Raw genomic sequence first — 22906 nt, 5'->3', positions numbered from 1 at the left:
CCACCCCACCACCCCCACCACCTGATATACATGTAAACAGTCTAATTGTGGTTTCCTGCTGGACTAGTAGAAGATATGTGAACCGCAGAAGCAAACTGCCTGTTCAGAAAGACCGTGTTTACAATCTAACTTAGCAAGTGCAAAAATAAGTCTTAAGTCTGTGGTTTGTTGATAGATAGTTCGTGGACCTACATCGTTCATGCTTATGAAGGTTTGCGTATTTGCACCCTAAATTTAAGCCATTCACTGCGGAGACCTTTTTCTAATTTCTAACACGAGTGTGAACAATGTGACTCCCTGCCAGTCAGAAATGAAGAAGCTTCTCGGATGAGTCGTCAAAAAATATATCTTCAAGAGCAAAACAATAAATCCAGCTGCCTTTTGAATTACTGCTTAAAGATATCCAGCTGCCAGAGGTGTTCTACATCTTTCAGAAGTCCTTTTAGTCTGAGCATTAAAAGGACTAGACATTTGACCGTGTTGCTTCTCTTTCAAATTGCTCCTGTCCATATTGCCTAAGCTGAGAGCAATGCTCCGTGTTTTTGTCAATCAGGTATCGGAGCTGTGCTTGAGACTCAGTCTGCAGGCCCCTTTTTGACACGCTTGACATTTTATTCCCTTGTTGCAAATGATCAGAAAGCAAACACATCCTGTTCAGAAACAGGCAGTCGTAATCATTTTCTCTGGGATATGTAAAACAAATACTGTCTGTGGAAAGTTCTCTCAAGCATGTGAGACAGAAAACTGTGGAGAACGGTATTTATACTGAAGAGTTTGGGTCAAACTGACACAAAAACCCAAAGAAAATGGATCTTTAGGGAGCTCCATGAACAGCTTGGTTCTAACTGTTCTGTTGATGCAATAGATCCTCGTTAATCTGAACTTTCGCTCTCAGCTGTGTTGTATTGTTACTTTTATAATGTATACTGCCTTAGAAGGAGCTGATCCAGCATTCAATGTGTTGGTTAGGGTGCACTTCCTCTTGCGCTAGTCTTGAGGGTTTGAAGGTGGAGCTTCATGGAGTTCCTCATGGTTTCATTTACAGTCACCCAAAGCTTTTCATATCCAGTTGTGAGTGCGTGCATGTGTCCTGTCATGGTTTACATCACTGACTTCCCTCAGGATCTTAACTAGTGTCTTGTGACCGTGTTGAAGATGACTGGGATCCAGTACCTGGCTTGTCTGTGGACTCTGTTCATCACACAGACTGGATTTGGTAAGTTGATCATTTGATTCGTTTTTTCCCACTAATTTGAATTGTAATTCACAGAGGGTGGACAGAAGAACAGGAACACTTAATGTAATGCACCTCTGTCAACATATTTTAGCTTTGCTCCTTTCTTGGGGCTGCAGTTTGTAGTGGTATTTGTTTTTGAGCATAGTGGGTTTATCATTATAATTGACCACGATAATTAACTGTGAAATATATCTTCGATAGCGACTTCTATTTTGCAACTGACACAAATCTTTAAGTATAGAATCATATGATCACCAGACTAAAAATATGTATTCCCAAACTTTTTTTTTTTCCCCCTTTTGTATCAAGTATGCAGTGAGATTCAGTTCTTGGAGAGGAATGAGGGGGAATCTGTGGTTCTTCCCTGTGTGGTTGAGCAAAGGAACCCTTCGCCCTTCGGAATCTACCTGAAGCGCAGCTGGCTGGATCCCCGCGAAGTGCTCTTCAAGTACACCGACAGCGAAGTCAGTGTGGGTAAGGCTGGTGACAAGAACCGCATCAGTGACAGTGGAGACCCGAGCATCCACTCTCTGAATGTGACCATCTCACAGCTGAGTGCCAACGACACAGACCGCTACTACTGTGAGTTTATGGTGGCCAACCCTTCCTCTACAGACGACCGAATACCTGCAAAGACCGAATTCTTCCTCCTCGTTAATGCTGGTGAGTGTATTTTTTTTACTTCTCGCCTGTTTTTCACCCACAGGAGGTTGAACTTTCCAAAACTACCACAAAACAAGAAGGTCAAATACAGAGTGTTTGGTGCTTTTCGTTTGCTCAGAAACAGTGCTCGCACTAAGCACTGCTGTCTGATAAGGCATATACTTTATAAGGGGGTGGAAATGATCATTATTGTGAATAATTTAGGTTTGATCCAGGTGCCTTGCAGCCAGAAGGAAAAGTGCTGGAACTGTAAATCGAGGGGGAATTAAAGAGCTAACTAAAGATATGAAGTGTATTATGCTGGTGGAGGATATACACCAGCAAGAGGGATTTCTCGCAACCCAAATGTTTCCCTTATTAATGTTTTTTTACGTGTGAAAAGGTCTTATAAACATTATCAAAATTGATGCTAAAATCCTAAACATGGTCACTCGGCAGTTCCTGAAACATCCTCAAAGTTCAACACAGCTCTCCTGAAATCTTAGCTGCTTTTCCCCCCCTTATTAGACACACATTCAGCATTTTGACCATGATGACTCACTCTGGTCAGTTTCTTTGTGTTTCGGCATTGCCAGCCTGGCCGTGGAAGTGCTGTGTTCCAGATGTTGAAATACACCACATGCAAAAACAAGTGCACAATTTTCGAAATCAAAAGTTTTAATCCAAGTTTTATTTAAAAAAACAGCAGAGGCCTCTGTTCTTTTTCCTGGATGCAATAATATGCAGTACAATAAATATTGATATACATCCTAAATTTCAATATACTTTACCCCAAATATGCCTTACCCCGCAGCACCCTAAACATGCCTTCAATGGGAAGATGAAATGGGATTGTTACCAATGCGTCGTATTCTAAGGTTTATTCCCTTTCCCCTTTGGAGATGCCGCTGGGTCAGCGGACATAGGGTTGGTAGAGACGTGTTCTGGGGGCTCAGCCGTGCTCCCCTGTCTCCCCCCACGCGGTGATGCCTTGACTGTAGAGGGGGTGAGTCTGAAGCGGCAGCGGGGCCAGGCGCCCGTGGAGGTGTTGTACCACTCAAAGCGTCACCACGGCAGCAGCCCTCCATCCTCCTCCTCCCAGTTCCCTATTGAGAGGGTCCAGCTGTCCTCGGCGCCCGGTCCCGAGGGCATCACCTACAACCTCACCCTGCAGCAGCTACAGCCAGATGACAGCGCCCTGTACAGCTGCCAGCTGCTCCTGCGTGGCGGGACCGACACCAGCACCAGTCTAGGGAGACATGTGTTCTTTGTTTCTGTGCGAGGTGGGTCATGTCACAGAGGGACTTGATCGCCGAGTTACTTAAGCTAACCTTCATTTTGTTTTTCAGGCTTTGGAAAATAGAAATTTCTTTTGCTGCGTCCATGTGTTTCCTGCTCCTCTTTTATGTTGTTTCAATGTCTATCAGTGTCTGATCAGTCCAGCTCTGCTACCTCAGGATGTCCCTCTGGTACTAACATAACTGCTACAAATAATATCAATATCAATGACTGTAACTTTGGTAAAGATTCCACTTATGTTCATATTTGCCAAGTTGTTGTTTCTTTCTTTTCAAATAATAATGTGAATAGAAACCTGTGTGAAATGTCTTTCTATATCTCTTGTATTATTTTCACAAGCACCAGCAATGTCCCTTCTATTTTGTCCCCTGTGGGTGTGCCCACAAATGATAACACTAGACAAAAATAGACATCACTAACCCATGAAATTAATATTTGGTAATATTTGATATGGTGCTGTCTCCACTAGCTGAATGTCAAGCAAGGTTGGGCCGTGCCATCAATTCAGAGATGCAGAGAAGTATTTTAAAGGAGTGTCTTAAGTCTGATGCTATTCTATTATTTCCTATTATCAATCCTATAAATTGACCAAATTCAACAATGAACGTCTCCTACTAACAAGTGTTTTCTGTGTAGCTAAAGCCTGGTGTTGGCTCAGATTATTGAAGTGTATGATTGACATTCTACCAGGAGTCTTGTGTTTGAGATGTCAAATGTCATTGCTGATTACTGCAGTGGTTTTTGCATTTCCCCTGAACACACCATGCACAAGCTGTCTTTTGACCACAGTGGTAGTTCATACTGCTTTTGTTTAGCTTATCTCACAAGATCTTATGAATGCAGTGCAACAAGGGAGCTGAGTGGTGTCAGTGTGGCCCCTCAGGGGATATTGAGGCCCTGAGTGTTTTTTTTTTTTTTTTTTTTTGTCTTGCAGTGAAGGCGACCCTCTTCATCTCAACATTTCTCTATCTGCTTCTTCACAGGAGATCAGTGTGGCTGCTCCAACTACTCCACTCTGGTATACGTTTTGTCCTCGGCTGGGGTCGTTCTCCTTCTCCTCCTCCTCCTCGCATTTGTGATGATCTATAAAGTGAGTGGCTTGTATTATAATGCGCTGCTCTGATACTACACAAGAGTTTAGGGGGGAAATATAACCAATTACCGAACACCACCTGCCTGTTGCGAGCGTGCCAGAGAGTTCCTCTGAGCACTCACCACAAAACCACACTAGTTTCATAACTTGTTGCTGTCAGTCGTCCCCATGTTGTTCTTGCAATTCAAAGATGCTGGCAGTGAATCTTTATTCTGCTTTTCTATTCTGGTCTAAGACGTTGTTTTTATGAGAAGTGAATTATATTGTATTTTTAAGTTATAGTAAAACATATCACAGTGAGAACGAGACTCTGTTAGGACTTCTTATTATAGATGCTGCCTCGTGAGAGAATGCCAAACTCTGATTTAACAGGAAATCGAGAGTGCGTTCACTTCACTTCACTGATTTGTTTTCCTCCTGTTTCAATGACTGTCAGGGCAAAGCACGCCGCAGTGTCAAGTCACACACTCAGGCCCCCATCTATGAGGAGATGACCGTGGTACAGCCTGCCGCTCGAAAACTGCAGCCCCTGCATCTGGAGGAAATGGGTTCCAAGTACACGAACTGCCACGTGAAGAAATCCTGCCCCGCAAACCATTACGAAAGCCCCAGCGGGGCCCTCAGCCCCAGGAGTGACTCTCAGAAATGAAGTATTAGATTTTGTCACCAGCATCGTAAACTAGACCAACTTATCCAGACTCCAATAGGCACTCTGAAGTTTCTCAAACAGATTGTCCCTGTACCGCCTTTTATCTCATGTATATTGGACTGTTGATAGTTTGAAAAAGTGAATCTGTATTTTGTCATTCTCTTAAATCTTGACTGCCACTGTCTGTTTTTGGCTATTTCAGATAAATGAAAAGTACCCTGCGGAGTTTTGTAAACAATAATCTCTATAAACCGATATCTGCGTAGGAAAGCAGAATGTGTAGGCAATGGGACAAGACTTTTTGTTACTGGTTTCCTTTTGTAATCAGAGTAGTATTGACCAAACACATTTGAGCGGGCTTTGGTAGCATGCATGTAAACAGTCCGTGTGGAGAGCAGAAGTGGCGGAATGCATTGGCCGAAAAAGCTTTTCTGCGTCTTTGAGGTCTGACAAACATTCTGACCGCATTGTCTTCCTCATAAAACATTTGCTAGCTTAGATTGTTGAGATCCAGGTTTGGCATATTTTTGTACATTTTTACTGCCGCTAACTGTCAATCAGCAGAGTAGTGTTAAAAGAAATTGGTACCAAGTCACAAATCTGTCAAAAACTCCACAGTGTACCTTTAAATACCTGACAAAGTACTTTATGACATTGATGCTTAAATTCGATTAAAAAAATCTAATATTTCCATTAAGAATTGCTGTTTATTGGTTTGCACACGACCTAATCAGGGTTTTCCCTGAACTCTTTTTATCACAAGGGGGCAAAAAGTGCGTTGCATTTGGCATAAAGTTTATGCGTATGATTCACAATGCTAGTTCTGACTCTGAATAGGTCTTAAATGTATATTTATACACATATGACGGACCACAGTATTATAGTTATTAACCTGTTAGGTGTCCAAGAGACCAGGAACAGAAGAAGTAATAAATAACCCAGCTGGGCAGCTGTCTCAGCGAGTGACGGGCATTAACTAACAGCTTACGCTGGACACACACTAACAAAACCAGTATAATTGGATTAAAAGGTATTTGAGTGGACCAAGGTAATAAAGTACTGATTCTGAGTGTTCAGGTATCTAATCCCAGAGGGAGGGGCTTTGATGCCTCTGGAAATGTGGTCCAAATTTGTTGCCACTCTGTTCCCTCCTTCACCCAACGCCAATCAGAAAGTGTTTGCATGGTAGGCTGTGCCCTTTGCATGTTGGTCTAGAGCGGCTCATGTTGGAGGGGTGTTCTCCAGAGGCCTTGATTTCTGAGTAAAAAGCTGTTTCCTTGCTTCATTCACTTCCAAGATGTCACTTGTTCTGTTGTACATGAGAACCAAACACATCATCTTCATGCTCCTGAAAGGTCTCTGCTGTTCCAGGATTCAGCATCTGAACTACAAAAGCACTGTCCAGAAACACAGCATGGACCACAGGTGTAGCTGGAGATCTAGCTTCATCCAACATCTATGCAGCGTAGAATATCTGACTATGTACCAGGTCTCATTTTGACTCCCTCGTACGGAGACGCAGGAGCTGCCTGGTTTTTGTGGCTGAAGAAGTCGTATGGATTACGATGGATTAGGATCGAGTTCTACCCACGGAATACGTTCGTCTTATTTTGTAATTATTTGCGTCTGTACATTTTGAAATTCTGATTGTGTCGTCATTATAAAATAAACCAGAATATGATTATGCTATAACTTTTTTCAATTATTTTCGATATGACTTTCTTACAACTTTTGTATTCATACTATATTATGACTCTTTTATGACTTTTTTCTACAAACTATAGAATTGCTTTTTCATTACTTTTTTTCGACTTAATATACTATGACGTTTTATGACTTTTTTGACATATGACTTTTTTCAATTATTTTCGACATACTATACTATGACTGTTTTCAACTCTGTTCAACATACCATACTGACTTTTTTCACCTCTTTTTGACATACTATACTATGACTTCATTTTTGTAGCATATATTTTTTATAACATATTATAGCCCAATATGATTTTTTAACATTTTCATGGCTTAGTATATGACATTTTTAAATATACTATCCATTGACTTTTTCATGACTTTATTTCATAATATGACTTCTTTATAACATACCATATTGTCATGTTACTATTGTATAATATACGATTCTTGATGTCATATCCATTACACTATATTATGACTTTAAGACATTGTTTTATGGCATACCATACTATGATTTATTCATAAAGATTTGTTTTCATCACATGCTATATTATTGCATTTCCTTCATCACACACTATATGATTTTTTTCATGACATTGGTCATGCTAGAATATACTACGAAATACAATACTATGCCTTTTTTTTTTAAATGCCATTTTATGCTGTCTCAATGTATTCATTGTCGTATCTCCCACCCCTAAAGAACTGTTAGTTTACTTTTGTTTCTCTACTTAACTTATTCAGTATGGATAAAAATGATTAAAAATAAAAAATACTTTTAAATCGCTGATAGAATCATGGGTTGAACTAAAAAAAAAACATTTTTTCAAAAAAGGGACAAGACACCCACTAACAGCCAAGAAAATTTGTAATTTATTAATATAGTCCGAAAGAACATCCATAATCCATGGAAACATTTTTTTCCGGTGCATGTCCTTAACAATCACATTCTATGAGGAGAAAAAATGAAACATTAAATGAACATTAAAAGCCACAACTTTGTATTTCAGTTACAGACATTTTTCCTTAATGTTTTTTTTCCAAAGTAAAGAGAAAGGCAAAGGCAAAGTACCCCCATTCGCCCACCCACTGAAAAAAAACAAACAAATGACAACCTTAGAAGTCATGGGCATTTTTTTTCTCAGTACAACCCACAGTGCTTTAGCAGAAGGATAAGCGCTCATTGGTTAAGGACTACACAGCATGGTGACGCAATGTAAAGTTTTACTCAAACATTAGATGTCAATAATGAGGAGGGGGACAGGGGGAAGTAGATTAGAGCAAAGAGAAGAAAAGAAGAAGAACCCTACATAAAACCCTGAACCCTAGATTCTGAGTCAACAAACACCAGCAGTACAGCAGCTTGGTTTGGACTCTTCCCTCCCACTTGTGCATAGATCATGATCCTTTAAAAACCAGCTTTACTCCTCCACTTCAAACCATCTGTTACATGTTAACAAATCTCTCAACTAGTGAAATACCTGTCACAGGAACAGAAATGCTAACAGACAGGCGAGATGACATAACAAAAAAATAAAAAATACTTGCACAATGCTCCTGGACTACAGGATGGAAACTTGAAAGTCAAAACATACAAATGCATTTTCTGTCACTGTGTTTTTCACAATCAAACCATTGATCAGTTTAAATGTAAAGCAATTATACTTAGATTTCACATGTAAAGCACTCCACTTTTTTTTTTTTTTTTTCAAAAGTTGATTCTTAGTCTTATTTGGTAAATATATAACTTGCTACAAACTTTTTGTTGTTGTTACTTGGTACCCACTATATTCTGTTAAACTCATGACCTTCAGTGCTTGCTTGGAGTTTAATTGTTTTCAGTTGCTTTCACAAAAAACATTAAATCTAGAAATGATGGAGTAGCGATCTGGAACCCTGGCCTTCCTGAGACAAAAATCCACATCTTTTATGAGTGTGCAAGATATTGAGCAAACGGTGTCGCTTACAGGAAATATAAAATCACAACTCAATACATACAGAGATAGTCTGTCGACGCTGAAAGAAAATAAAATAAAAAATTGAAATGACACAACACTGATCAATCCCAGAGTTCTTAAAGTAGCATAAATCTTCATTTTGCAAGATTTTCCATGTCCATATTTGATGGAAGATGAAATTTGTCTCTTTTTTTTTTTCTAACATTCCTGTTATAAAATCCTATTTCCTTGAACTTCAGACGAATGAAATGCTTGTAAACGACAGGTGGCTTTTGCAAAAAACAAACAAACAGAAAAGATAGGCACCTCTGAAATGAGTCTTGTAACAAACTCACCTCCCACACGTCATCCCTTTCTATTTCTCCATGAAGTTAACATCGGGATTACTACTCCTTCTACAGCTATCTATGGCCACAGTTCTTTGTTTTTCCCCTCCCTTTTTTTTGTTTTGTAGTTTTTTTTGTAGTTTTTTTCTTATTTAAAATTTTTTCTCCATTTTTTTTTTGTATAATTGAAATAAAATGGTGCAATACTCAACGATAATCCTTGTATTGGATTATCCCACAATAAAAGCCACTATAAGGTAGATAAACTTTTTACAGATAGAATGAAACAAATCCATTAAGTCCTTGAGTAAACATGTACACATGAATTGTCACCGTCTCCCCTCAGTACTTAAACTCGTTTGTCTACGATTAGCTGAGTGAGGGGTAGAAGACACTCAGTGCAACGTCAGACGATAATAATGTCTATCAGAATAGGTTTTGACAGAACAAAACAGAAGAAAATAAAAAAGACACAAAATATAGCATACTGAGTGGAACATTAGAGCGGGCCGTGGGCCCGGTACACAGTTTCTTGCGCACACATTCATACAAACATCTGAATTTCAAGCACACATCAAAGATGACTTTTGCATTTTTTTCTCTCAAAGATTTTGTATTTGTAACTCAATACAATACATTTTTTTTTATATTCTCTAAAAGCCCCTAGGTGTACCTGTCAAACAAAAAAAAGAACTACTGACTTCACATTACATTATTGGCGCTCCATGATTCAAGTATTTGTGTTTAATATTTTGTCTAGTTTTGATATGTTTGTGATTTTTTTTCAATGGACTGGTTGTGTTGGGCTTTTAGACAGGCTAACTAACAAACACACATATGTACAGTACAAGCACTTCAAAGTACTGTAATATGTCATCAAAACCAGAACGTGCATATCCAACTCCATATAGGAAAGCCCACGCTTTCAATCAATCATCAGTTTACACCCGACCCCAAATTCTTTCCTTCGTATCACTTATTTGCGGGGAAAATACATATTGCTCATTTTTCAGTTGTGTGAAACCTTTTAAAACAAAAATGAAACGTTTCAGAGGTCACGATCCAAGAAGTCTGAAGAGGCGATACCACACACACCAAACTCACAGTATGTATATGTGTATATATGTATACATACACACATATACATACATATATACACACACACACACACACTGTAGAGAGGAGAACCTCTCGATGCTGGTGCAGCATGGGAAACCCCCTTCACCGTCAGGGTTCTCCGGTTATGCAGGATGCGGGACGAGGAGGTCCTCGGCTATCGGGTCTGTCTGAGCTTGGATCAAGGCAGTTACAGAAACAGGCAATAGTGATTTTTGCTTGTGTGCTGCAGGACTGCACGTCCTGAAAGGTAGCCTTTTCCCGTTTTCTTGTTCTTCTTTTTTTTTTTTAGTTTAGTTTTTTAAAACTTTTTCTTAAAACGTTTTTTTTTAAGACTTTGTACCTCTTGAAATGTGCCCCTCCCCTCCTGCTGATGCAGAGTGAGGAGAGTGAGGCTGATACAGTTGGGCCCACGCCATTCTGGGTCTGTGGAAATGTACAGTTCAGCGGTCCCGCTTTGAGCGGGGCACAAAACATAAAATCGAGATAAATACAGCATCCACAAAAAGGCACCCCGGCCACCAGTCTACTCCTTTAGATGGTGGTAGTAGAGGCTGACGACAGGAGACGTTTCAGCTAGAAGTGCAGAGCTTTAACATATTATAGATCTTTTTTTTTTTTTTTGTTTTTTCTTCTCTCATTTAGATTTTTTTTGCATTTTTAAGATTTTTATGTCAAACTTCATAAAAATGACGTTAAAATGCAATTTCATTTTTGGTTTTAAAAAAATATGTACCCGGGATTACCCATCATCAACTGTGCACTGTAGCAAACTGGAACACCCAACTGAGTAAAGATTTTCTCCATAGCATGGGGGCATTCCCCACAAAAGCATAAAAAAAAAGAAAACTCTCAGCCTGTTAAGGGTGTGATGCTGTTGCCCATTTGTTTGATCCCTCCTGTCCCCCGCTGCACCCTCTGCAAAGGTTATCAAAGCTCCTCCAAACAGGGAACAGAAGTGCTCTCTATAAAGATACAGTACGACACAGCAAATTTATATTGGCACATTATGTTGGCAACTTTTTACACGCAACAATGGGCCCCGAAACAGTAAATATAGGCCACCTTTTTGAGAAAAAAGATTCAATACAAGCATTTTCCCTTCCAATTAGGATTAAGTTCGAGGCATGAGGTCCGTACATGTTGCGCAAGATGGCCTTTTCATTTAAGACTTTGCTCTCACAGTAGAAAGGACCGATACGGAGAGCTGCAGCTCTTACTTGGTATCATCTACTCCCCTACCCTGAGATCAAGTGGACAGAAGAAGTGTCTTCAGCACAGAGACAAAGGCCGATCTTTGATAAAGTGTTCGGACTTCAGTACGTGACAGTGTTCTGGTGGCTTAGCCGGACTTTACAGAAACAGCGGCCACTCTGAAGTGACGAGGGTTCAGGTTTGACCAGCTCATGGGGGACGAGTGCTCATTCCCCGCGTGAGGCTTGGCGTGCTGTAAAGGGCCCCAGCCTCTAGTCTTTTGCATAGAAACAGATAGGAGGGCCTGTTGGTGCCTGGTCAGGGGAGGGCTACTGGGTCAGGTTGAGGTGGAGGAGGTCATAGCGTAGCAGCTAGGCAAAGGGCAAGGGGGGGACAGCCTGCGGGCAAGCGGAGCAGCTTGGAGCAACAAACACCCACACCCCCGTCTGAGACACCCTATTTTTTTTTTTTCTTCTTTTTTATACATCTCAAGATACTACCTGGAAGTACTACAGAATACTGTTAAACACAAAAGCATGATCAGTTCAAAACAAATAGACAATCAATAACGCTCTGTAGTATTGATCCTCGTTTTGCATTCAATACACAGGATGAACATACAGAGGCACCTCTGACCAAAGTGTTTCTGCATATCAACAGTGAAGGGCTAGTTCAGCAGCCAGTATTTTGTAGACCACTGCATGTAGACAAAAAAACAACAACACAAGACATTGAGAAAAAAATCTCCACAAAGAATAAAAATAAAAAGAACACTGGCAAAAAATTCCAGAAATATGACTATTACATCTTCCAGCTAAAGTGATCTGTGTGTCAAAGAACTGAGAGCTGGGGGAGAGGACGGCAGCAGGGTTGGGTGGTGGTGGTGTTGGCAGCAGCCTCCCCCACCCCTCCCCCGCTGGAGATGCCGTGTGCGGCAGAGAGCCGTGATTCGCCGGTCTTGGAGGAGATGCATTTCTTCAGAGGGGAGGGTCAAGTGGAGCCCAGGAGGAAGTGCTGCGCTGTGGGGGGCTGCCGCTTGACACCCCGAGGACCACAGCAGAGAGGCACTCAGTGGACACTCCCCCCGCCCCTCCCCTCCCCACACCACTCCCGACTCTCCCACCGACTGACTGGCCGGCGGGTGTCAGAGACAGCTGACGTTTGCAAGTCTCGTGCCTCCAAACAGAACAAGGCTAAATATTTGGAGTAACAGTGATATTCACTTTGATATTGTTCAAAGAAGGAAAAAAACTGAACATAGACTGCAGTTTTTCACCAATGTCCAATGGTACATTTCAGTTTTGTTTCCCTTCATCCTGCTACCAGAGGAACAATGACACATTTCCAAGGAATAGATATAGTACATAAAAGAGCAGTTATTGGTTTTTTTTGTGTTGTTTTCAATGTTTATGCTGCTCCTTTTTTTTGATTCATTGGATTGCGGTTGAAGCGATTTGCTCTTCATAAGTGCTATGATAAAACCCTTTGAATTTATAAAAGTCTTAGTCTCTTCTGTTTGTACAGTACCAAACGCAAGGAACACTCGAAGGTCTACTGCATTAGGAGAAACCCCTCTTATTTGGTATTGTGCCAGATACACAGAACCATCCGATCCCACTGTGAGATTCAGTCTCTGTTGGATGTGGCTGTGGCATGCAGAGAGGAAGTGTGCATTATTGTGTCACTCTTTAGTACAGTTTGCTGCATGCACAGTTCAACAGCGGCTTCTTCCTCTTTGCAGAGTTTTTTCCAACAGTTTCAGGAGGACTGGCGGTCTGGAGGGAATCAAAGTTTCGAAAAAGGGGGGGGGGGGTAAGGTTTGTGAAGTTCCAATGTCTTTTGCTGCGATCAGCAACAATCACGAAAAACAAAATAGAAACCAGCTCCGGTGGACATAGAGTATGGACGGAAGAAAGGTCTATGGTGTATATTGCACAATGTAAGGTGAAATTGTGTTCTTTTTTTTTTGTTTTGTTTTCCTCCAAAAAACTGGCTGACCATACAGACCGCTGGGCTTCATAACAAATCGGACAATAGAAAATTCAACAAAGCACCAGTAAGCGACTGGGTTGAAGGTGACCAGAAGGATCTGGGCTTGCAGTGATTAGGTGCCACTGGACCTACATAGGCATGTACGGAACCAGAGACACGCAGCGAGGTTGGACAAATAATCTTCTCAGCTTATATATATTGTAGATATCAAAAAAAACGCGCTTGGGTCTAGACCTACAAACAAAAAAAAAAAAAAAAAAAAGAACATTTTTACAGCTGTGTCAATCCCTTTGAGAAACCAAAATAATTAAGCTGATGATTGGTAGGGCCAGTCACGTGGCCAGGACTTCTTACTGCCCAGCGACGGAGTTGGTCACCAGTCATGTCCTGTACCACTTGCTGGTTCAGAGGTGAAACTGTGCAAGATTTCAGCTATTTCTTCAGTTACAAAAAACAACAAAAGGCTGCTTGGGAAGGACCTGGGCCAGAGAGCACTTAAGGCTAATATTAGTGCTGAGAAACAAACGTTAACACAACTATTAAAGGTCTTTGAACCACATCATTGGCCATGGACATGCTGGGAATGGTCGTTTTAAGTCTTATTTGGGGATTTTTTTGTTTTTGTTTTTTTGGAGGGAAAAGGAAAGTCTCAGATGGCAGCTTTGATTGCTTCTCCTAACAACAGTCTTCAAAACAATTTCACACAGAATGTCATGTATACTTCTGGAAAAACTAAAAACACTTCAAAGGTTTCTTTGTATTGTGTCTCATTTCAGTTTGTTTTATACGATGCATTTCAAAAATACCAAAAAAGGTAAACCAAACAAAAAACGGACAAAAGCAAATCACAAGGACTGGAGTCTGCAGTCTGTGTGGTTGGGACTCCAGCCTTCGGATTCACAATTCACAGTTCAAATTGATACTGATTATCGCCACATGATTTGCTTGGGTTTTGCTCCTGTTCATATTGAATTTTTTTTTTTGTTTGTTTTGTATTTTTCTTCCCTCCCTCCCACCCACCACCAATGGCTTACGTGACATGGTGGTGGTTGGTTGGTTGGTTGGTTGGTTAGTTAGTGTATCGTGGCATCATCCTACATGGACTCTCCACTCAGCAGATCTCCAGGCAGCAGGGTGTTAATGGAGGTGGGGCTCCCGATCACACGGCCATCGTCTCCACTCGGCGGACCCCACAGGCTGGAGTAATGGGGCATGCCGCCCCACAGCAGGTCTCCCCCGTTGGACTTGCCTCCGCAGCCACCGCCGCCGCTGCTGCTCCACTGGCCAATAGAGTGGGACTGTGCTGCCCCGCCCATCCGGTTTTGATTGGTTCCTTGGTTGGCCTGCCAGCTAGTGGTGTTAGCCCCCAGGGACTGGCCTTGTGCAAAGAAGCGGTTCACCTCCTCCTCGCCGGCAAACTCCGCAAGGATGGTGGTGTTTCCAAGCACACACCTTTACAGAGGACAAAGGAGGAAACCATTAGTCTTACACTATTTCAACCAGAAACAATAGTTTTCATGTTATGAAGAGGTCTTCTTGAAGTAACAATGGGACAGCATATAGCTGACATACTTTCTAAACACACGGTACTGTTTTTTAGAGCTTTAACATGCTATTATGCTTTTTTGCGCCCTGCCATAACCACGTTTCGTGCTGCTGAAAAGTGGGTCACACAATTTGCATTTTGTTTCTATGACAACCAGCTGTAGTGGCAGCCACTATTAGCAAAGCAAAATTGGGGTCAAACCTTCGGCAATTAGAGATACAAAAAACAAAACAAAGTGACCTCAGACTGGCTCTGAGTTGGCGTTTCCTCCCATCTCAATTTGATTATTACAACAACAACAGTTATATTACATTACAGCTGACTCCAGCATGAATCACCACCTCCTCGCCCATGTGACAGCCCCCAAAAATAACATTGTCTGGAGCTGAGCTGTTGCAGCATGGGAAAACACCATTAGAAAACGGGAACATTAGGATTTCCCCAAGTGTTACCCATTTTTATTCTCTGTAACAGCTGCTTCACTGTAATATGAAAAAAAGCAGGAGAAGTTGGGGGAGAAAGGGTGAACGCTTCCTTCATTTCTGGTCGCTAAGCCCACTTTGGCTGATGTCAAAGACGTTGCTGAGGCTTACATGTGCAGAGACTTCTGGGCCTTTGCGGCCTCATCCTTGGAGCTGTAGCGCACCACGGCGTTCCCCTGGGTCAGGTTGAGGTGGAATGTGATCAGGGGGCCGTGTTGCATGCACAGGGTCCGCAGAGTCGAACCGTCAATCTGGAGCACAGCAAGAACACACAAGTTACAGCTAATATTTGAGTTTATCCATCAATATTACATGGTGGTTTCAGCCAACATTTATTTCCCTTACATGTTTTATATTTTTGTAGTTTATTGTTTATTCTTAGTACTGTTGTGCTGATATTTCCTCTGCCTGAGACTATTGATTTTATATCAAAGTGTTTTGTATCACACTTGCTAGAAGGCAAACTAAAAGTGCAGAATAATATTTTTTACATTTGAAGTATCCTACGTCCCCTAAACCGTCAGATGAGTTGTGTGAGACATGGCAATGGATCCATGACCAGATCTTTGAATTCCAAATAATAACATGCCAGCTTTACTGCTAATACATTGTGGCTTCAATCTAGTAAGAATTAGCAGCACAGAGTACGTACTTGTGGGGTGAGATTCCTCAGCACCAGCCAGCTGCTGGTCCTGTTGGGGCTGTCAGTACTCCAGGTGGTTCCCTCTATAACAAAAACGTCATATATAATGGTACGTATGAGAAGAAAGGTCGTAGAGCTACAGAGCTTATCAAGACAAAATGTTGTCAGTAAATTTGTTATTATTAGACCTTATAATAGAGCTCTTAAAGGGAAACTGTTCAAACTGTTCAGCCACTGTGATGGTTTTTCAAGAGGGCTTGAGGTGAGGGTTTAATCAACAGAGGAACACACCATCTGTTATCCATTTCCACACACATGATTCTTGTCTGACACTAATACAAGTAGTTCCTCTTCAATCTGCATGAACTTAGACATGTTATGACAAAAAAAGGTCACATATACGATGTTTGAATGAGGCTTCCTCACAGTGCCGGTAAACCTCAAGACGTCAGTTTCACAGGGTGTGATCCCCCAGACCGTAGATAGCGAGTGCTGCTGGTGCACGAATGCAGCTGTGAACTTCGGCACACCTACACATCTTCAGTCGGGTCTGTGTTTGCTGGGTGTGAAATACACCAAAGAGATCGACACCCGTTGCTTGTATTTTGGTGGAAGCTTGTCCTCAATTCAAGGCCATGTTGAAACGTCTTTATTTAATGTCATTGCAAATAACATATTTCGTGAATGGCTTTCAATTCTGCAATCTAAGAAAAAAAAAAAAGCTTAGCACCAACATGATGTTTGTTTCTTTTGTAATGAGGTTAATATATTTTAAAGAGATCTAGTCTTGGTAAGGAACTCAGGAGTGTCAATAGACTAAGCAATGTTTCCTGTGTATAGAATTTATGTTGCCAAATAATAAAAAAGATGCTACATCTTTCTTTTTTCTTATTTTAATTGTATGTTTTGAAATTGCAGGTTGGTTGAAAAGTGCAGAGGAACTGTGAATGAGTTTGTGACTGAGACAGATCTCAGTCGGTTAGGTGGCGCTAATAGAAATGAAATAAGTGCCTATTGGTTTACGAGAGTGCTCACCAGGGGCGTAGGAGCCGCTCCAGCCCTGGGACAGGCCCAGCGAGTTGCCACCCCAGGTGGAGGAGGGTTTGTTGTGGGCGAGGCCTGGTGGGGGCCGAGAAGGGGCTGCGTTGCTGCGCGGCCCCTGAGGGACTTTCCACAGCTCGTGGGACAAAGAGGCCTGGCCCTGGGAGATGGGCCCTGGGGACCAGGTGGACTTCATGTCAGACAGCTTTCCTGGGTGGGGACATCAAAGACAAAAAAATAAAAAATAAAATCAAATCAGTAACAGACGACGATGTGACGTTCCAACAAAGCTGGCTAAAAGGCTTCCAACAAGGCACTTATGTTCCTGTGTCACTTACTGGTTAGGCTAATGCTAACGGTAGCTTCAGTGGGTTTCAATTTTTCTTAACGTATTTAAATTCAACAAATATTTTTGACACCAAAACATGCCAAAAAAAAGTTACATACTTGTCCACTAACAATGTGCACTGCATCCACCCGAAAGCTTTCTGCTGTGAAAGTGTAACACAAATACCTGCTGAAGTGAAAGTAGACACTACTTCCAACCTGTATATATTTGAGTTTATTTTTCAGTTTCAAGTACCGCTTTTCTGACTTCCTTCTAAATTAGAGTAAATGCAAAAAAACAAGAAGAATAGTGTCTGAGAACAGTCATTTTAAGAAACACATCTCAAATGAAATACTCATTATGCAGAGACCTGAACTCTTGCGATTATGGAAAAATCACACACAAAAGCACCCACACAAACACAGGGTGTGTACTGATATCATGACCGGTTGGGGCGAGGCTTGTTTTTTTTGCGGGTTGAGTCAAAGAGGAACAGATGGTTGAAGGTCACGTGTAGGTGAGGTACTGAGGGTGCAAGTTTAGGTTTGACTTGGAGTAAAAGAAGGGTCATAAACACGGGTCAGGGGTTGGGTAAGGTTTAGGATAAGTAGGGAGCCTAAGACAGTGTTGTATCAGGGCTCCAGTTTGGATGGAAAGAGGTTTTGGCAGGTCCACACATTGAGGGAAGATACTCTGGACGTGTACCTGAGCCGCCTCCATCAGAGGACGAAAGAGACTGAAAAGAGCTAGAGTAGCCACTGACTGGCCAGTCGTTGCTGCTTGGAGGCAGAGAGTCATTCTGAAGTGGCAGAGCTGGGGAAGTGGCTATGTGGTCGTATAGGCAACAGTGTTGTGACCAGAGACAGTGAGAAAAAAAAAAAAAAAAAAGAAGTAACTTCATGTATGCATCCGAACAAAGCACATGATACTGGGGCAAGAGGTGTAGATAGTAACATGGGTCAGCACGTCTAAAGTGAAGTAACTAACATCCGATTCGACTCCTGGTTGTCTTAAATGAATATTTGTTGTCCTTGCTTCTGTTCATACCTCCATTCCTGTCCCGCAGCAGGTATCGGTTGACGTCGTGGATGTTTGTGTTGATGGTGGGACCGCTGGGGACGCTGCCAGGGGTCATGTTGGGATCATTCTCGGGGTCGATGTTCTGGAGGCCCTTCCATGGCACACCTGGGCAGAACTCTACCGGAGCAAAACGAGGTGCTCGATTAAGGGTTATGAAAGCAAGAAGATTAGATCTTGAGGAACTTTTTCACCATCTCATGACTTCCCCACTGTTTGAGCAATACACACAGGCCTCTGAGCAACTGCTTTCTTCATACTTATTCTGATGCAACTGGTGTATATAAATATTAATTAGTCAGTTCCTTTTTTTCCCCCCGTTGTTGTGGCAGCTTTAGCATTGTCTTTTGAACTTGTGTAGATTTTCAGGGTGTATGTAAAATCTATGTGGGTGGCGTATAAAACTAAAATATTAACCTTTTTGTGCATTTATGACTTCCTCTTTTATTTAATTTGGATCCCCATTAGCTGATACGGTATTACAGTCGCTGCAGGTCTTGCTGAGGACCATGAACTAGATTTTCAAATGTCCCAGTGGAATTGCAGTTGACCACAGGCTGTTTTCACGGAGGACATTTTGACACGTCACCGTAGGAAAAGTCAAAATAATCAAAGGAATAATGTCTGAATTCCATTTTAGCCGCTTCATTCTCAGGGCCCAGGTATTGTGCATGCTGGCTCACAGTCACACTTGACTTACTTTTGTTTTCAGTATCACTACTGAAAATGTAAAGCATCAAAAGGCCCTGTACAACTACAGAGAAGTTTTCAATTACTCAAGCCCATTCAACCTCTAGCTGGGTGAAGCTTTTGTGGGAATTATATGATGTCACAAAACTATATATATTTTTCAATAAGAATGATAACACGGCATGCTGTCCCACCCTAATGGGTGCGACTAAAACTAACAGCGTGAGCTTTAAGAAGAGCTCTAATTAGGAAACATAGGTGAAAACACCTGTGTGGGTGGATGTGTAGCAGCTTGAGAGGCTATCTATTTGGATCTTGTCCTCACCTGGGGGCCAGTTAATGTTGGTCCCATTGGGGATCTTTTCATTGGGGCTCTTGCCCTGGCCCCAGCTGTCTGGGGGCACCATGGGGCTGGTGGGGGACTCAGAGCTGGACATTAGATTGTAAGGGCTGTATGAGTCCTCCAGATGGGGGGGCTTCCCGGGGGGGCCCAGGGTAGAGGCAGCAGCTATGGCACCTAGGATATGCAAAGACAAAAACTGAATGAAATTGAACTTAGTTTTACTTCATAAAGAGGACAAAATATATGAAAATACTCTCTTAAACTCATTCTTGCTCATCCCATAATCAGCTTCGACATTAATGTTATACATTTGCATAGAAGGTCTTTTCTGAATAACATTGCATTGGTTGTGATGTCTACTGTAAGATTATCTGCGTGTGTAGCGATGCTCTGGATGTCTTTTTAAGGGCGTCAATACATAATACATGGAAGGCAAAAATGGACTTTAAGATGAGTCTTATCTCAGCACAGGTTTGAATACAGAAGGCGTGGAAAGAAATGGCTGATGATATCTCAAAGTGAAGGGGTCAACAAGTTGGTGTCAGTTAGTGTTAGCTAGTTTCTCTACTTAGAACAACATACAAGCCAAATGTGGTTTGGCAGATGCTTAACACCATGCCTGTGTGTTCTACGTATGAATGTACTTTGATACCACACTGCCCCAAATATAAGAATTTTTGATATTATATTATATTCAAGGACTTAACATTTCCCTGCTCCCAGCTTAGACAATTTGTGGTGTCAGCGCTCCCATTCAGGGGAGGAGGGGTTTAGCAGGTCACGCACCTCAGTTATTATTGAGCAGAAAAACTGAAAGAGCTTGAGCGGCTTTTGTCTTAGCGAGAATGAGCTTTCAGTCAGAATGTGTGAAAACAAGAAACGCACAGAGAAAAGGCTGATGGGGAATGCGAGTGCAAACGAGCTAGTGTCAGCAAACCAGTCTGAGAAGCTCACGTGTGGGAGGGCGGGTGGCTGACCGATTACGATTGGCAAAGGTTTACGGTACTTACGAAAGTTACTGTCATTATCGAGTTACCCAAACTTTTCCATCAAAGCTGTATTCAAAATAAGTCTTGAATAAGCTATGAACCATGAACACATTTTCGAAGTCCATCCATCTCTCCTCTACAGAAAAGAACTGTTGAATCTACTGAAATAAATTACATTTTTCTTGAAATTCAAATCAATGCTGAAGGATAGCTGCCATTGTACAACATTGGCTGCCTAGTGGTAGTTTACAATACAACATATGTGCAGTGGGGGCCATCCAGAATAATGTGTTGTTCTTCGTCATACCGTGCTTATTGAGGTTGTTCTCCATGTTTGAGGAGTTGCAAGAGAGGCCGTCCATGGAGTTGGAGTGTGTCCACTGGGACAGGCGGGATTGGGGCTGGGGGGGCTCCTTCAGGGACATACCCCCAACCTCCATGCAGTTTACATTCATGTTTGGATTTAGTCCAGCTGCACACACAGAAAAGGAATCTTTTAAATGTATCCATCATATATATATAAGTCAGTGGTAGACGATTTCTGTTTAAAACTCCAGTAGCTCAAAACAAAACAGGAAAATACGCAATAATATGTTGTCAGATGTCCAGATTGAATACCCTAAATATGAATTTGCATGTATTTCTATGGACTGTTTCTCGTTGGACGCACTCACTGAATGAATTGTGGGTGGCCACGCAGTATGGTACGAGTACAAATTTATGCATGACAAGGTTACCACCTCAAGGGCTGCAGAGGAAAATGACTATTCTCAACAAGCCAGCTACTATTAGTACGTTTCAAATAGTTTGAACAAAACTCACAGAGAGGGTAGGTGCTGTAGGCGTTGGGCGAAGACGGCGGCTCTTTGGTGTGCAGTGTGTCGGCTAGGCCCGGAGCCTGGTGTGGGCCTGCGTAGGGGTCGTGGGTTGATTTGCCGGAACCATGGCCTCCGGAGGGGCCACCGGGGGGATGCAGACCAGCGGAGGAGGAGGAAGAGGAGGAGGAGGAGTGAGAGGGAAGTTGCTGCTGCTTCATCAGCAGCGCTTGGTACAGCTGACGCTGGTGCTGCTGGATCTGCTGCTGCATGTTGGTGATTGTACGTGCAACCTGGCAGAGAGGAGAGGCGGTGTCACAACAATGTGTCATAGAAGAAGCTTTGAGCAGTGAGGGGGCAGGAAAACAAGAAGATTATAAAAATAAGGAAAAGATAAAAATGATGATCTGAGGGTATTGAACAATGCGTTATGGAAAGTGGAGGAAACGGTGAGAAGGAAGCACAAAAGCACCGTCTCTTTCAATAGGCTGTTTTCTTGCAGCACGCTGCTGATATCTGTCGAACAAAAGCAACTAACATTCTAAAAGAAAAGGAGAACATGCCGTTTAATATGCCGGCTCATGTTAAACGAGAAGTAACCGGTTCTCATGCCGTTCTCTTACAATTTGCGTAACTCCTCTTGTAACGACGCAGGATGTTTTTCCTCTGTTGCCATAATGTTATCATGTGAGAATCATATTTGTGTAATGATGCATTTGTGGACTCACTTGCTGTTCTTGTTGTCTAATGGGGCCGGAAACATTGCGTTGCGCCTGCATCATCTGCTGCTGGATTTGTAAACGCTGGTACGCCTAAATGAAGGGAACCAAAAGCACAACACAATGATTAAAACAATACAGTGATAACGATCAAATAGACACATTCTTAATTCTTCATAGGATGTTAGTTAGTCAATATAAATCATATTTTGAAATTGTTTGCCTGGTTTTATCTCCTTTAAATTTAGATTTAGGGCCCTAACACACATTCTCTGCCTCAGACCTAAATACAGCTGCTAATACAGATGGAAGGAGGGACTCTGACTCACCATTTGCAGTTGCTGAAGTTGGTACAAGAGAGTCATTTGTTGAGGGTTTATTGGTGAGGTTAAAAGTGCAGGGTTCAGACCAATGTTTTTTGCTGCAAACTGCAAGAGCTGTGCTTGGACCTTGGGGGGGGAGACACAGAAAGATGGCAAGTTAGTCATTGCAAATCATAACCACTGTAAAAAAGCAGCTTCTGACAAGGTAAAGCGAGTCACTGCTACATGCACGCAAGGAGGAAAAGAGCGGAGGAAGGGTCCGCCAGAGGAGTCGTGTAAAGCAAAGAGGTTTTGACAGGCATGGTATGTGGTTCCCATTTTCTTTGGTGGTGGTGTTTATGTGTGCCAGATAAAATGTATTTTTTCTGATTTATTTCTGAAAATTCTAAATTGTCAACAAGTATGATGTAGAGATGTCACAATATACAAATTATCGATTTAACGTCTTTCGTGATTATTAATCAGAATATTTTTTAATATAGCTAATGAAGTTAAGTATGTATTATCATTATCAACTATATCCAGTTAGTTTTTATAGTGTAAAATAATTATATGAGGCTATACAGAATGTAGGCTACACACAGAGAGAGAGCGAGAGCGAGAGAACAGCAGCCCCACCTACAGTCCTCCTCAGTTGGTATTATAATATCAGAGTAAGATTTCATAAGTACCAGGCAAGTCCTTAAGAACACATTTTTATTAACAATAA

At 41.8% G+C, this 22906-nt stretch overlaps 2 protein-coding genes across 3 annotated transcripts in view; one reads left to right on the top strand and one right to left on the bottom strand.

Annotated features, from left to right (window-relative positions):
- Positions 1-20: 20 nt before the first annotated feature.
- cd7al (cd7 antigen-like) lies at positions 21-6216 on the top strand. Its single transcript, XM_031874569.1, has 5 exons — positions 21-1216; positions 1547-1900; positions 2782-3162; positions 4162-4268; positions 4708-6216. The coding sequence occupies exons 1-5, from the start codon at positions 1156-1158 to the stop codon at positions 4918-4920; spliced, it is 1116 nt and encodes a 371-aa protein (XP_031730429.1). The 5' UTR covers positions 21-1155; the 3' UTR covers positions 4921-6216.
- Positions 6217-7465: 1249 nt separating this feature from the next.
- Positions 7466-22906, bottom strand: part of tnrc6c2 (trinucleotide repeat containing adaptor 6C2) — a 50299-nt gene continuing 34858 nt past the window's right edge. For both annotated transcript variants that reach the window (XM_031874580.1, XM_031874581.1), the window contains 10 exons: positions 22204-22323; positions 21884-21967; positions 21163-21448; positions 20648-20812; positions 19334-19525; positions 18289-18438; positions 16908-17123; positions 15882-15955; positions 15341-15480; positions 7466-14653 (listed from right to left, as the gene is read on the bottom strand). In XM_031874580.1, coding sequence (XP_031730440.1) covers positions 14296-14653; positions 15341-15480; positions 15882-15955; positions 16908-17123; positions 18289-18438; positions 19334-19525; positions 20648-20812; positions 21163-21448; positions 21884-21967; positions 22204-22323 — 1785 coding nt within the window. In that variant the 3' untranslated portion in view covers positions 7466-14295. The remainder of the gene's footprint in view (positions 14654-15340; positions 15481-15881; positions 15956-16907; positions 17124-18288; positions 18439-19333; positions 19526-20647; positions 20813-21162; positions 21449-21883; positions 21968-22203; positions 22324-22906) is intronic.

This window comes from Anarrhichthys ocellatus, unplaced genomic scaffold (assembly GCF_004355925.1).
Source record: "Anarrhichthys ocellatus isolate YVR2014 unplaced genomic scaffold, GSC_Weel_1.0 scaffold83, whole genome shotgun sequence".
NCBI classification, from domain to species: Eukaryota; Metazoa; Chordata; class Actinopteri; order Perciformes; family Anarhichadidae; genus Anarrhichthys; species Anarrhichthys ocellatus.
Note: the sequence above shows the minus strand (reverse complement) of the source record. Positions and strands in the feature narration are given on the sequence as shown.